Raw genomic sequence first — 14,458 nt, 5'->3', positions numbered from 1 at the left:
AGATTAAGATTGTTTCCAGCAATTATTTTCTTCATGAATGTGTGGCAGTTCCATGAGCAACAGGGATGTCACTTGTGTCCGTTTTACGCATGGTGCATGGTGCTTTAACGGAAGGATATGTGGGGGTCTGTATCTCTAGCGATGCCACAGCGATCGCAGGGACTTTCACTTGTGTCATTAAACTTATACATCTGACTGTATTTCATATCAAAGGGACACAGCAATGACTGTATTAAATATCAAACTGATAAAAACGATCCGACTGCAGGCTATAGTGTATCACGTATAAAGTATTTTCATATTGACGGACATCGCATCCATTCAGTTAATGCAAGTCAGTTAGATGAATAAAAAATACTTGTTCATATAGTTTGAACACTTTGTGAATGGTATTCTGCTAAAATATCAAATAGCCTACTTTAAATATATGTGATATACAATACAGTTGGATCGTTTTTAACAGTTTGTTATTAAATACAGTCATCGCTGTGTCCGTTTGATATGAAATACAGTCAGATTTATTAGTTAAATGACACAAGCGAGAGCTGAAACACCCCTACGGTAGATCTAAGAAGGCTCCGAGGGCGCTCCTTACCAACGTATGACGTACGAAAGAGATTCGTAGCAAAGAACGTTTCGGGAAACAGGCGAAATGTTAAGTAGGAACTCTACGTAGGGGTTACGAATGACGTAGCGTTAAGAAGGCTCTAAGAAGGCTTCGGGAAACCGGCCCCAGGCCCTTTGAAATTAATTAAAGTCTGGCTGGTTTACGTGTTGAGAGAGTCCAACATTTTCCAGTACATAGCATAGTTCTTTAGCACTTCTGTCCTCGGGTTTGTCCACATGTATATTAAAATCCCCAACAATCAATAAACAGTCAAACTCCATACAGATTACAGACAGTAGTCCAGTAAGGTCATCAAAAAAGTTTGCACAGTATTTAGGTGGCCTGTAGATATTAATAAAAATAGCTTGAGAGGCTGAATTTAACTTGAGAGCCACATATTCAAATGAAACAAAGTTTCCATAAAACATCTTTTTGCATGTTAAAGATTCATTAAATAAAATAGCAACTCCACCACCTTTCCTATGAGCTCTGGCCTCACTCTCGAAAGTGTAGTTGGGGGGGTTGACTCGATAAGAACAGCTGAGCTGTTGTCTGGGTCCAACCAAGTTTCAGTTAAAAACATAAAATCAAGATTGTGCTTGGTAATAAAATCATTAATTAAAAATGTTTTACCTGACAAAGATCTGATGTTTAACAAGGCCAAACTTAGTGTGTTTGAGTGTGAAGCATTGTCAGCCCTAAGAGAAGGCATATGACCTCCTTTTCTGGGTGTCCCTGGCTTAGGCCTGCCTGTCAGCAACTCACGGCCAAATGTTTATGTGGCCAAATGTTTATGTGCCCCTTGAGAAGTTCTCGTTGACATGAGGGCCAGAGGGAGAGCAACTACCTGGGTCAGCTTAATGCTGTGCATTATCTTATCAATATTTCATTAAAGGGTCTGATACAAGTTACATGTTTAACTACTTCACGACTGTCTTTGCTGTCTCTTTTTGGCAAGGAATAGCTTCTAACCATTTTGTGAATCAATCCACCATCACCAGCAAATACCGGAACCTCAAAGTTCTATTTTCAGGTCCCATGTCCGTGAAATGAATCGTGACATCTCGAAAGGGGTCTCAGGTACTGGGAATCTTCTTGTTGGCAGTCTGTATGGTTTCTTGGGGTTGTGATCTTGACAGATAGAACAATCTGCGGCTCAGTATTCCACCATTGCTGTCATGTGGGCTGTTCCATGTTGTGTTGCGACATTTTGTCGATTCTGGTAATGGAGTTCATGGCACATCACAATGAGCTGTTTTGGTGATGGCTTTGCAGCTGCTGCTAGATCTTTAGCAGCTTTCCGTCTTGATTTCATGTCGATGTCGTCCAGCTTAGAACTGTGGAATGTCAGCACCCTCCTTTTCTGATAAAGCACAGCAGCTTTCTCAGAAAAAAAAAATCCAGTTAGAATGGGGCTGTGTAGGTAGCAGGGTGGGAAATTAACTTTTTTGCCCACCTGCCACAGTGGCGGGTGGATGCCAAATTTTACCAGCCACTTTTATTTTTTACCTGCCACCTTTTTCAAGCACTGCATAACATTTTGAATTGCACTACTCGTAGACTGTAGAAGAGGTGGGAAAAGCTGCTAACTGCTAATAGTGATGCTAACGGAACATGAGCGGAGAGGTGTATCTCCTGCTCTGACCGCAGCTGGGAGGGGCTGCTGCGCGAGGACCGGGCCGCCTGTCAGTGCTCTGTGACGGGGGACGGGCCGGGAGGCTCCCGCTGCTCGTTGAGAAGCGTTAAAAGTGATATTTGCTTCGGCGAAAAAGTCACCAATTACACCAGAAAAAAAGCTAGATTTGTCGCTTGTCGCTGTTTTGAAAAAAAAGTCGCCAGGGGGGCTGAAAAGTAGCTAAATATAGCGACAAAATCGCTAAGTTGGCAACACTGCATGGATGTATTAAGAAGGTTAGCTTCGATGCTCGCGGCAAATGATTTCCCATGATGCTCTGGGAGAGTCTTGGACCAATCAAAGGTTTGGTTGGTTACGTCATACACCTGTACACCAATGGGCGGCTGCCACGTTTGTGTGACGTAAACTAATGCTCCAAGGCAAAGCCCAAAGTCCGGGAGAGCTTCTATGTTTCTGTACACAGCGCTTGAAACCGTGAACACGTTGTAGTATATTTTGAAAAAATCCACCCGCCACTGTGGCGGGTAGACATGGCAAAGTCACCCGCTAATTTGAAAAAATACCCGCCATTGGCGGGTGCTAATTTCCCACCCTGGTAGGTAGTAGCGGAAAGGGCCACTGTTTGCATGTCTCTGAGTGGCAGTGTACAGTCCAAGATATTTGTAGTCTGAATCCATAAAGTTCCTTGATTTTGTCATCTGTAAAAGGTGCCATTCCTTCTACTGGGTGTGGTGTGGGGTTCTGTCCATGGAAAGCTGTCAAATCCAGGGGAAACGGGGAGCACTGGGGTGCTAATGGTGCTGGTAAAGTCTCATGCTCAACCGACTGAGCTAGCTGGGCCTCTTCCTTCCTTTATGATTCGGCCCTCTGCTCCTTTCTCCTACTTGTCTCCAATCCTCTTCGGCCTCTGTGCTCTCCGGAGCACCAGAGGCTATGCATAATCCAACCGTTTGGGGCTTGGCAAAGCGGTTACAGGTTTGCTGGTGGTAGGGATTGTTTTATTTATCAAAAAGTGCCAAAACTGTAATGCTCTATTCCCTGTCTTTGCTTCCAAAAATGGTATAGCTGCTGTAATTATCCAAAATATATGTAAACTGCATTTAGGCTTTTACACACACACACACACACACACACACACAGAGAAAGTCCCTCACTTGCACACAGGAGCTCCTTTGCACACAGGCGGACACTCCCACGATCTCCTCTTACACACACATCCAGGCCCAAACGCACACACACTCTCATCTCTGGCCTATTGCTCTGGGCAATAAAAACAGGCATTCTCACTCCTTTACCACTGAAAAAATGGGTTAAATCAACTAGATGCTTCCTCCATGGCCGTGTCAAGGATACAACAACTCTTATTTGATACATGATTATTTACATTTACTAATCCCCACACGTTCTGTTTTGCGGATGAAAAACACAATGGTCAATCAGTTACTGTAGAAAAAACACAATGCTCAAAGTCAAGCACAATCAATTCCTGTATACACACAGTAACACTGTAGATAATAACAATTAAGTAAACGCTACATCTGTAACCTTAGATAACGTCATGCATAGAATATCATGCTTAAAAAGCGTGTGTAACATGCATTTTGAGAGGACAAAAAAATAAAAAGTATCGGGGCCTTTTCGGGCCGGGCGGTACACAGTGTACAGCATTTGCCTGACCTTGTGATAAGGAACAGGGAGTAAGGGAAGAGACACACAAAGAATGAGTGTCACTTTTTTTTTCAAAGAAACCTTATGCAAAACTTGCTGAGCACACCTTTACTTTTACACACTAAAATGTGAGTCTAAGACACATAAGTATCAGTAAAAGCACCTTTAATTTGAGATATTAGAAGGACCGACCACGCCTTAAATGACAAAAATGCCATTAGTGCACCTTTAAATGTTATTTATTTATGTCTACAAAACTGGGCCTTATTACACGAAATACCACAAAGCGTGTATTTAACCTTATGAAATAAGGGGGGACCTTTAATTAGACCTGGTTTTCACGTAAAAAATATATCAGAGTGCACCTTTAATCTCACAGAGCTTGATAAAAATTTTCAAAGAGAAACCTCAGAGTGTGGTTTGTAACTCAATCGAAATAACCATCAAGGATGATACTATAGAATATTTCTTAAACTCAGAGCAACAATCAGATAACAGTTGACAGGATAGCCAGTGTCACTCGCGCGCATATAAATGAGAACAACTCCCCAGGCTTGTGTGTGAGTGTGAGGTGTAGTTAGCTGTTAGTTATTCAAGGTATTTACATGCAGTTACAGATACGTACAGTTAGTGAAATGCTGGCGTAGAGGCCGAAGAGTATTTAAGACGGGATTTCCTATATGCAAAATCACTCAAACAGCAGCATTTTTAAACACAGGAATTCCATACTCAAAATACAGAGGTTGCATCATAAACAAAAGTTTCCCTTTCAAAAAAACTAAGACAGTAAGGCTTTCACTGCCAACGTTGCTCCATTACTACTCTATTTTACGGAAAGATAGAGAATAGATTTTTGTCAGGAAAAGCAACATCTTGAGCGACACCCGGGGTTCGCTTCTGCCTGTTACAACCATTGAAGGGCACAGTTACGGCCTTGTACAAGCACACTCCTGGCTAACCTGCTGTGCAACACCCATATTTTTACACAACAGGCTTAGAGTAACCGAAATAGTGGAGGTCTTTTCACGCTAAACAGAAGCAGTTTAAAGGACCTCACTCAGCAATTTTAACAATCATCTAGCACCTGCACCCTATTGTATGCAGGCAAAGGCAGTTTATCGTACCAGAAATGATATACAATTTAATCATTTAATCAAAAACTTACTAAACACCACTAAAAAACTGCGATGTCATCAGCAGCCCCATTAAAACCCAACATTTTGGTGTCGGTCACCAAGGCCTGGTCTCGGGCAAAAAATCTAACTTATAGACAGTAGCTATCTTTATTTATATGCTTGAATTGACAAATCATAAACAAAACTAAGGAAATTCGATGGTTATCATAATTTTCACACCTTTTTTAACTAATGAAGAACTATTTGTAGCTGTCTTTCTTTCTGTCCACCATTTTCCTGAAGTTCGCAAAGCTTTCTGGGAGATTTCTCATCGCCCTTGGTTTGGAGTGTGGGTGTGTAAAATCCCCGTTTGTAAGTTCATCTAGCCCTTACCTTGTTCACACTAGGCGACAAACTGCCACGCACCGACCGCTATGCGGAACTGCTGCCTCTCGCACGCTTGTGTGTTTACGCCTTATTTGTGCCGCGGCGCTGGACCTACCAGCCATATCTACATTGATATGGCATACACTGTGCACAGTGCACAGTGGAAATCGTGCCCAGTGTTACAACCCGGCTCGGGGAAGTAACATAAAACAGTCAAACAAAGATTAAGGTGTGAGAAAACTGCGTTTATTATAACAAAGGCTAACTAAAATGGTGAAAGGCGACCATCCTGTTGGCCCTGGCTGGAGAGGGAGAGTGAGTGGAGCCTCCAGGCTTAATAGGCAGCAGCAGGTGGCAGGTAAGGAGGAGAAGGAGGGGCTGAAGGAGAGGCTCCAAGAGCACTGCAAACAGAACAGATCTACACATAACACCAGCTATAAATATCTGGGCACGATCATCGATAATAACCTCAAATTTGATGTGAACACTGACGTGCTGTGCAAGAAGAGCCAGCAACGCCTTTACTGCCTTAGGAAACTGGCTAGATTCAATGTCGACAAAAGCCTGTTGAAATTGTTTTACTGTGCATATACATTCTGTCATCTCCTTCTCTAAAATCTGCTGGTACGGTAACCTCACTACCAAGGATAAAAATTATCTTGGAAAAATTGTTAAAACTGCCTCTAAAATTACTGGCATCCAGTTAGAGAGCCTCGATCCCTTTTACAACAGACAGCTGCTTAAGAAAGCTTTTCCCATTCGACAAGACAGTGCCCATCCACTCAACTCAGAGTTCATGTTGTTGCCATCTGAGGCTTTCAGGTAGCTGGTTTTGAGGCAACCCAGAGTTTGTTCACTCTGAGTTAGTGGAAACTCTCGGTTTTCCGTTTCAAGATGCAGGTTCAGCGCAACCGAGAGTCAGTTACTGCAGCAACATACGCCGTGGGTCTAACCTGCTCGGGAGGTGGTTAGACCTACCCTGAGTTTGTTTTCACTTTACGCTGCAGCTCCGACTGAAGAAAGAGTGTCACTGCCACAACGCGACCCTGTACAGTTTAAAGCAAAATCACTCCATAGAAATCTCCATTGGGATGTTTTTATCATTTCCTGATGATTTTACGTTTGATCGATAATTTATCTGATCAGTAGCATAGTTCTCAGCCCTTGTGCCGTTCATATGCGGCCAGTTTACACATCGTGAACATGCTTTACATTCAGATTAATAAACCTATTGTATTGTATGTATCTCATTATTTTTTTTAATTACTATCAGGAGTTTAACGTCTGTGCATACGTGAACATACGTAGGCTTTATGTCAGGTTGAAATGTAATTCTGTGGGTGCACGCGATCGCTACTGTTCACTTGCGTGATCACAAAGTCACAGACGAGCCTCGTTAAATAGCCTAATATGAATATAGAAATTATATAATAATTTAAACTGTGATCACTAGAGGACAAGGGATCTGGTAATAAATCAATCAGGATCTACAATGGAAACTGTCACCTTATGTGTCAAACGTTAATATATTTCACTCCCCATTTAAAAGAAGCGACAGTCTGTTTCCTGCACAGTAGGCTATTATAGCTTGCCTACATAATACAGCGAATATAAAACACTGTCAGCAATGCTGTGCAGCGGCAGCTTAATAATTGTGTTGCTGCTGATATGCGTAACTTAATTCTTAAAATAGATTGCTTCTCATACGGAAGCAATGATGCTCTTGACCAAAAATGTTTGCACTGTTTTTTTCTGAATTGCCGAGGTGATTAGATCAGAGTTATGAGACAATATCCCCGTTAATTCTTCTCCATAAACTCATTTGTTAATATTTCTAACTCTAGTGGGAGGAGCGGAGAAGTTTTCTTTTTTCTTCTTCTTTTTTGAGAAGTGGAGAAGTGGGAGTATCAAGCATTTGTTTCACCTGTTTCCATGGTGAATCATGTTATCAGCGATCCATTGACGATGGCTTTTACGCACACGCTCCACCCAGAGTGAACACGCTCAGAGTTGATTGACCATTAATATCCTGATATTAATGATGCTAACGTTAGTTCATTAGCGCTGCGTTTCAATAGTCTTTCAACATGCCCTTGTTCACTTGCCCTCGGGGGAATCCCCGCTGCTATCATAAGTGTTGTTCCAATTGTCTCAAACTGACACTCTCCATTGAAGCAAATTAACTATGTCGGATTTGGCCTCGACACTTAATGATTTGGAAGACGGCACTTAAATCTTTCATTAGCAAGAAAGAAGAATTTCCTTTTTTGCCGACCGAACACGGCAAAAGTTTAATTTAACAGTTAGCTCACTGTTCACTAAATGAACGGGGCTTAATATGTCACCTTGTTTATTGTTCTGATTGGTCGTTGTGCTATCCATGTCAGGAGCTTTCTCCCTCTGCCCTGTTAACAGCACTAATTGCTGCCGCTCCAGTCTGCTCAGCCACACCTGTATCCACTCCTGCCCTAATTAACCTGCCAGCTGCACTGCATTCCCTGCTCATCACCCTCTGTATATAAACCCTGGCTTTCAGTTACTCCTTGTCAGATCGTCTGCTAACCAGCACCAGTTACTCTGCCTGTTTCCTTACGCTTCTGACTCCTATCTGCAATACCGGACCAGCTCTACTCTTTCTCTGAACACGCCCATACACTCCCTTTCCCCCAATCCTTTAATAAACTGTTGAACGTGACGCTATTGTGGTCCTCGTCTTGTTTGGGTCTGACAGAACGATCTGACCAAACATGGACCCAGCGCACGTCTCACCCAGCATGGAACCCGACAACCCTGGACAACCCACCGCCATGCAGCGCCTGGAACATACAGAGAGTAAGGTTGACCTCATGACTGATGACGTCGCCTCTCTGCTCCAGGTCAGCCAGCAGCAGCAACAACAGATTCAGCAGCAGCAACAACAACTTGCCATGGTTATCCAACTTCTCACCAACCTTACTCCTCCGTCAGCTTCAGCCAGTCTGCCCACCGGCCCAGTCCCCGTGTCCTCTGCCCCGGTCACTGCCGCCGCAGTTGCTGCATTCCCCGAACCCAAGATTGGCAATCCTGAGCGGTACAATGGTGACCCAACTCAGGTACGAGCATTCCTGACGAGCTGCCGTGTCCAGTTTAGCCTGCAACCCCGAACCTTTGCCACTGAGGGGGCTAAAGTAGGTTATGTGATCACTCACCTGACGGGACGGGCTCGACTGTGGGGAACAGCTGAGTTCGAGCGCCAGACCCCTGCATGTGCTGCCTTCAACCTGTTCGCCGAGGAGATGCTTAAGGTCTTCGACTTGGGATCCACAGCAGCTGAGGCATCACAGACCCTGATGAGTATTCGCCAAGGCAGAAGGACCGTGGCGGATTACTCCATCGATTTTCGAACAGTGGCAAGTCGGAGCCCCTGGAACATGGAGGCGTTGGTGGTTGCGTTCCTCCACAGCCTAGCGGACTACATAAAGGATGAGTTAGTTTCCCATGATCAACCCTCCACCCTCGATGAAGCCATGGCTCTGGCTGTCCGCATCGACCGCAGGATCCAGGCCCGTCGTCGAGAGGGGGGGCGCAGCAGTCCATCCACCAGCACACGGAGCAGCCCGACCGCTCTCCCGTCTTCCCCTGCCACACCATCTTACCAGCCAGACCAGCCTGAACCGATGGAAATCGGCCGCGCCTCACTAACCCCTGCAGAGCGACAGCGACGCATCACCTCTAACCTGTGTCTGTACTGTGGCGGTGATGGGCATCGAGCCGCCACCTGTCCAGTAAAAGCCGGAGCTCACCGGATGTAGGAGGAATCCGGCTGAGCTCATCGAACATTCGGTCCTCCACCAATTGTAAAACCCTGATCCAAGTCTGTCTTTACCTGTCTGATACAACCCACACTCTGGCAGCCCTGGTGGACTCTGGTGCAGAAGCAAACATTATGGACACAGAACTTGCTCGTCAGCTGGGCTTGGGAAGCCACCGCTTGTCCGCTCCCGTTCCAGCCCGGGCCCTGGACGGTCACATACTTGGCACAGTTACCAGCATCACAGCCCCCATCTCAATGTTGGTGTCAGGCAACCACCAAGAGACCATCCGCTTCCACCTACTCTGCTCCCCGGGCCAACCCTTAATCCTGGGCCACCCATGGCTCCGTCTCCACAATCCTCATCTCGACTGGGCCTCCGGAACTGTCAAAGAGTGGGGAGATGACTGCCACCTGACCTGTTTGCGTGCTGCCTCGCTGCCCACCAGCTCTATACCCCCCAGCACTGCCCCTGACATTTCTAACCTTCCTGAATGCTACCATGGCCTCCGGCAAGTGTTCAATAAGACCAAAGCCACATCTCTGCCCCCACACCGTCCGTACGACTGCGCCATTGACCTTCTTCCTGGATCTACTCCACCTAAGGGTCACCTCTACTCACTGTCTCCTCCAGAAAGAAAGGCCATGGAGGATTACATCAGGGACTCCTTAGCAGCTGGTATCATCCGCCCGTCTTCTTCTCCTGCTGGTGCCGGGTTCTTCTTCGTGGGAAAGAAAGACGGTTCTCTTCGGCCCTGCATTGATTACCGAGGTCTGAACGACATCACTGTGAAGAACCGGTATCCTCTGCCCTTACTCACCTCTGCTTTTGAGCTGCTCCAGGGATCCACAATTTTCACCAAACTGGACCTTCGTAATGCGTACCACCTAGTGCGCATACGAGAAAGCGACGAGTGGAAAACAGCATTCAACACCCACACCGGCCACTACGAGTATCTGGTCATGCCATTTGGCCTCACCAACGCACCAGCGGTATTCCAGGCTCTGGTGAATGATGTGTTGCGGGACATGCTGAATAAGTTCGTCTTTGTGTACCTGGACGACATCTTGATTTTCTCCAGAACTCTGTCTGTACACACTCGTCATGTCCAACTGGTCCTCCGTCGTCTCCTGGAGAACTCCCTCTATGTCAAAGCTGAGAAGTGCGAGTTCCATGTTCAGTCTGTGTCATTCCTGGGATACATCGTGGCTGAGGGAAATATCCAGATGGACCCCGCAAAGGTCTCGGCAGTTTCTTCCTGGCCAGTTCCGGAGAATAGGAAGAAGTTGCAACAATTCCTTGGCTTTGCCAATTTCTACAGGAAATTCATCCGGAACTACAGCACCGTCGCCGCTCCCCTCACCACTCTGACCAGTACCAAACATCCCTTTGTCTGGACCCCAGAGGCTAACAAAACCTTTCAGACCCTCAAGGCCCGCTTCACCACGGCACCCATCCTCCTGATGCCGGATGCAGACCGACAGTTCATCGTCGAGGTGGATGCCTCGGACATGGGAGTCGGGGCCGTACTTTCTCAACGGGCAGAGGAGGACAACAAAGTGCACCCCTGTGCATTCTTTTCCCGCCGGCTTTCGCCTGCAGAGCGCAATTATGACATTGGAAACCGTGAGCTTTTGGCCGTCAAGCTTGCCCTGGAGGAGTGGCGTCACTGGCTGGAGGGGTCCACGGTCCCGTTCCTGGTCTGGACAGATCACAAAAACCTCGAATACATCCGCACTGCCAAGCGCGTCAGCTCCAGACAATCCCGCTGGGCCTTGTTTTTCACCAGGTTCAACTTCACCCTGTCATACCGCCCAGGTTCACGTAATACCAAGCCGGATGCTCTTTCCCGCCAGTTCCAGAAGGAGGACGCCCCTTCCCAGGAACCTGCCCCCATCCTGCCTGATCCCTGTATCATAGCTGCTTTGACTTGGGATGTCGAGGAAGAGGTTCAAGAGGCAATCCGTGACCATCCCGGCCCCAGTGCATGCCCTGATGACCGTCTCTTCGTCCCTGAGAACTTAAGATCCCGGGTCATACAGTGGGGACACAACTCCCGCCTTGCCTGCCATCCGGGTTCAGCCCGCACTTGCCATCTCCTTGCCCAGCGCTTTTGGTGGCCCTCCTTGAGAAGGGACGTCAGAGAATTTGTCCGTGCTTGCCCCACCTGCAACCAGAACAAATCCTCCAATCAGCCACCCGCTGGATTACTCCAGCCTCTGCCGGTGCCCTCACGACCCTGGTCCCACGTCTCCCTGGACTTTGTAACAGGCCTGCCCCCATCGGATGGTATGACTGTCATTCTCACTGTGGTTGACCGGTTCAGCAAGATGGCGCACTTCATTCCCCTCCCGAAACTGCCATCTGCTAGAGAGACAGCCCAGATTGTTGTTGATCATGTCTTCCGTCTACACGGGCTGCCCAAGGACGTGGTCTCAGACCGAGGCCCACAATTCACCTCTACATTCTGGAAGGAGTTCTGCCATCTTCTAGGGGCCACAGTAAGTCTCACCTCTGGATTTCATCCCCAGTCCAATGGTCAGTCAGAGCGGGCGAACCAGGAACTGGAGAAGGCGCTCCGTTGCATGGCTTCCCGTAAGCCCCAGACTTGGGCGCAACAATTGACATGGGTAGAGTACGCCCACAACTCCCTCACCTGTTCTGCCACCGGTATGTCTCCTTTCCAGTGTGTATATGGCTACCAGCCCCCTCTGTTCCCCAGCCAGGAAGGAAAGGTTTCCTGCCCGTCTGCCCTCGCCCATGCTCGCCGATGCCGCCGCACCTGGTCACAAGCCCGTGCCACACTACTCAAGTCAGTAACCAGCTATGCCACTGGGGCTAACCGTCGGAGGACACCAGCACCCACTTACTGTGTTGGCCAGAAGGTGTGGCTGTCAGCCAAGGACCTGCCGCTGAGGGTGGAATCACGTAAGCTAGCACCTCGGTTCCTCGGCCCATTCCCTATCCAGAGGATCATCAGTCCAACCGCAGTCCGGCTCCAGTTGCCAGCTTCCATGAAGGTGCACCCCACTTTCCATGTTTCAAAAGTCAAACCAGTGCATGTAAGCCCACTGGTCCCAGCGGCACCTCCTCCTCCTCGCCTCATTGACGGTGGGCTGGTGTACACCGTTTGACGCCTGCTTCAGTCCAGACGGAGGGGTAGGGGCCTCCAGTATCTCATCGACTGGGAGGGCTATGGGCCTGAAGAGAGAATCTGGGTGCCGTCCAGTCGAATTGTGGACCGGACTCTTATCGCCGACTTCCACCGTCTGCACCCGGACCAGCCTGCCATCCGTCGGGGTCGTCCTAAGGGGTCCCGTCGCTCCTCCTGCCCAGTTCCTGACCCTGCCCTGGCCCCTGATGGCACCTCTCAGGCCCCCTCGGAGGATGAGGCCAGGGAATCTGACCGCTCAGAGGAGTTCTGACCCTCCGCCCGCCCTGTTTGACGTTTTTTGGGGACTTCTGGGGCCGTCCCTTAGGGGGGGGGGTTCTGTCAGGAGCTTTCTCCCTCTGCCCTGTTAACAGCACTAATTGCTGCCGCTCCAGTCTGCTCAGCCACACCTGTATCCACTCCTGCCCTAATTAACCTGCCAGCTGCACTGCATTCCCTGCTCATCACCCTCTGTATATAAACCCTGGCTTTCAGTTACTCCTTGTCAGATCGTCTGCTAACCAGCACCAGTTACTCTGCCTGTTTCCTTACGCTTCTGACTCCTATCTGCAATACCGGACCAGCTCTACTCTTTCTCTGAACACGCCCATACACTCCCTTTCCCCCAATCCTTTAATAAACTGTTGAACGTGACGCTATTGTGGTCCTCGTCTTGTTTGGGTCTGACAATCCAATTGCATGCATTTGAAATGCACATGAGTTGGGAAGGTATATTGATCGTGGCAAGACCCTATATCGTTCTAGATGTGGGTCTGGATTTCCAGGCTAGTGGATGACCTAATCCAATTATACTTTTCCGTCAGATGTATGTGGAAATTCATAAAAACTAAGACCACATCCACTTTGCTTTCAATTATACGATAGAGCTTATCCTTTTAAAGATGATTATATTGAGTTTTTGTTGATACTGTGCCACACAGCTGTTGATTTAACATCTCCTGTCTGTCTTCATTTACATGAATGGGGATGGGTTATTTTTAAAACTCCAATCATCTTTCATGATCTTTTCTTTGTTATGCTACCTTTAACTGTTATTTTATAATAATTGCATTTCTGTTTTATTTCCAGACAAGCCATCTACGATGCATTCAACAGATTTTGTCTGAAGTAACCCAACCTTTACTAGCCATGGCAGGCATAAGCCCTTTCCTCCCTGTAAAAGAACCAGGACCTTTGGCTGGACATTGGAATAAGCGATGCCTGTCCGAAGACCAGAAGCCTCAGCATAAATTATGGCTGTTAAAATATCTTCTATTGAAACATAATATCTCTGAACTGTATTGGCTATTCTTAGATAGAGGTCTGAACTGGGCAGAGGGTGTCATATTGTTTGAAGACTGTTAGGCCCACTGAGGTAAATGGCAATTTGTGATATTGGGCTGTAGAAATCAAATTGATTTGATTTAACAGCAGTATCAATTGATCCATTTCAGTAGACCCTGACAAAATGTTAATTTTTTTGGGTAAGACCTGGGTAAACTATGGGGACTGCTCCTTTTTTATTGAAGGTGTACTGATCATACACTCCATTGATATGTAGATTAAATCAAGTCATTAAGTAGTGTGGCCTTTGAGAACTCTGTAATGTATTTTACTAGCTACCTAACATTGGCTAATTCTGTTTAGAAATTATCTTTTCTGAATTCCAACTGAATACATTTATCCTGACAATATAACTGCGTTTGCAACTTTGCATTAGAAACAGATAAAATAATCCTGTTGTTCTGTCTCAGCTACGCTGCCAGTGGTTATTTGAATTTCGTTTTAAAAAAATAAAAATTTAAATATGAGACGTTGTTCATTATTACAAAAAGGGGATTTCATTTTTTATTTTCTTGTCATAATAACAAAAATGTAAATCACTAAAAGACAGAACCCGTGTATCTTCTGTTCAATCCATATCCGTTTGGAAATCAATACATGAAAAATGAAAAAACAAGTTTGATTTCATGTTTAATTATTTTTTTCACTGTTTTAAACAAAATATGCCTGTAAAACATGAATTGATTGCCATTTCTTGTTTTTTTATTTTCCATGTCGCCCTTTGAATAAGAAAATGGGAAAGGAGACAAACAGAAAATG

The 14,458-nt window shown here is 46.5% G+C and overlaps 1 protein-coding gene across 2 annotated transcripts in view; it reads left to right on the top strand.

The window, feature by feature from the left end:
* Nucleotides 1-14,153, top strand: part of abhd18 (abhydrolase domain containing 18) — a 110,471-nt gene extending 96,318 nt beyond the window's left edge. For both annotated transcript variants that reach the window (XM_080035120.1, XM_080035121.1), the window contains one exon: nucleotides 13,445-14,153. In XM_080035120.1, the coding sequence (XP_079891246.1) occupies nucleotides 13,445-13,487 (43 nt within the window). In that variant the 3' untranslated portion in view covers nucleotides 13,488-14,153. The remainder of the gene's footprint in view (nucleotides 1-13,444) is intronic.
* The last annotated feature ends 305 nt before the right edge of the window (nucleotides 14,154-14,458 follow it).

The sequence above is a fragment of the Ammodytes marinus genome, assembly GCF_949987685.1.
Source record: "Ammodytes marinus genome assembly, chromosome: 10".
NCBI classification, from domain to species: domain Eukaryota; kingdom Metazoa; phylum Chordata; class Actinopteri; order Uranoscopiformes; family Ammodytidae; genus Ammodytes; species Ammodytes marinus.
The sequence above is the reverse complement of the archived record's forward strand: the minus strand, read 5'-3'. Positions and strand labels throughout refer to the sequence as shown.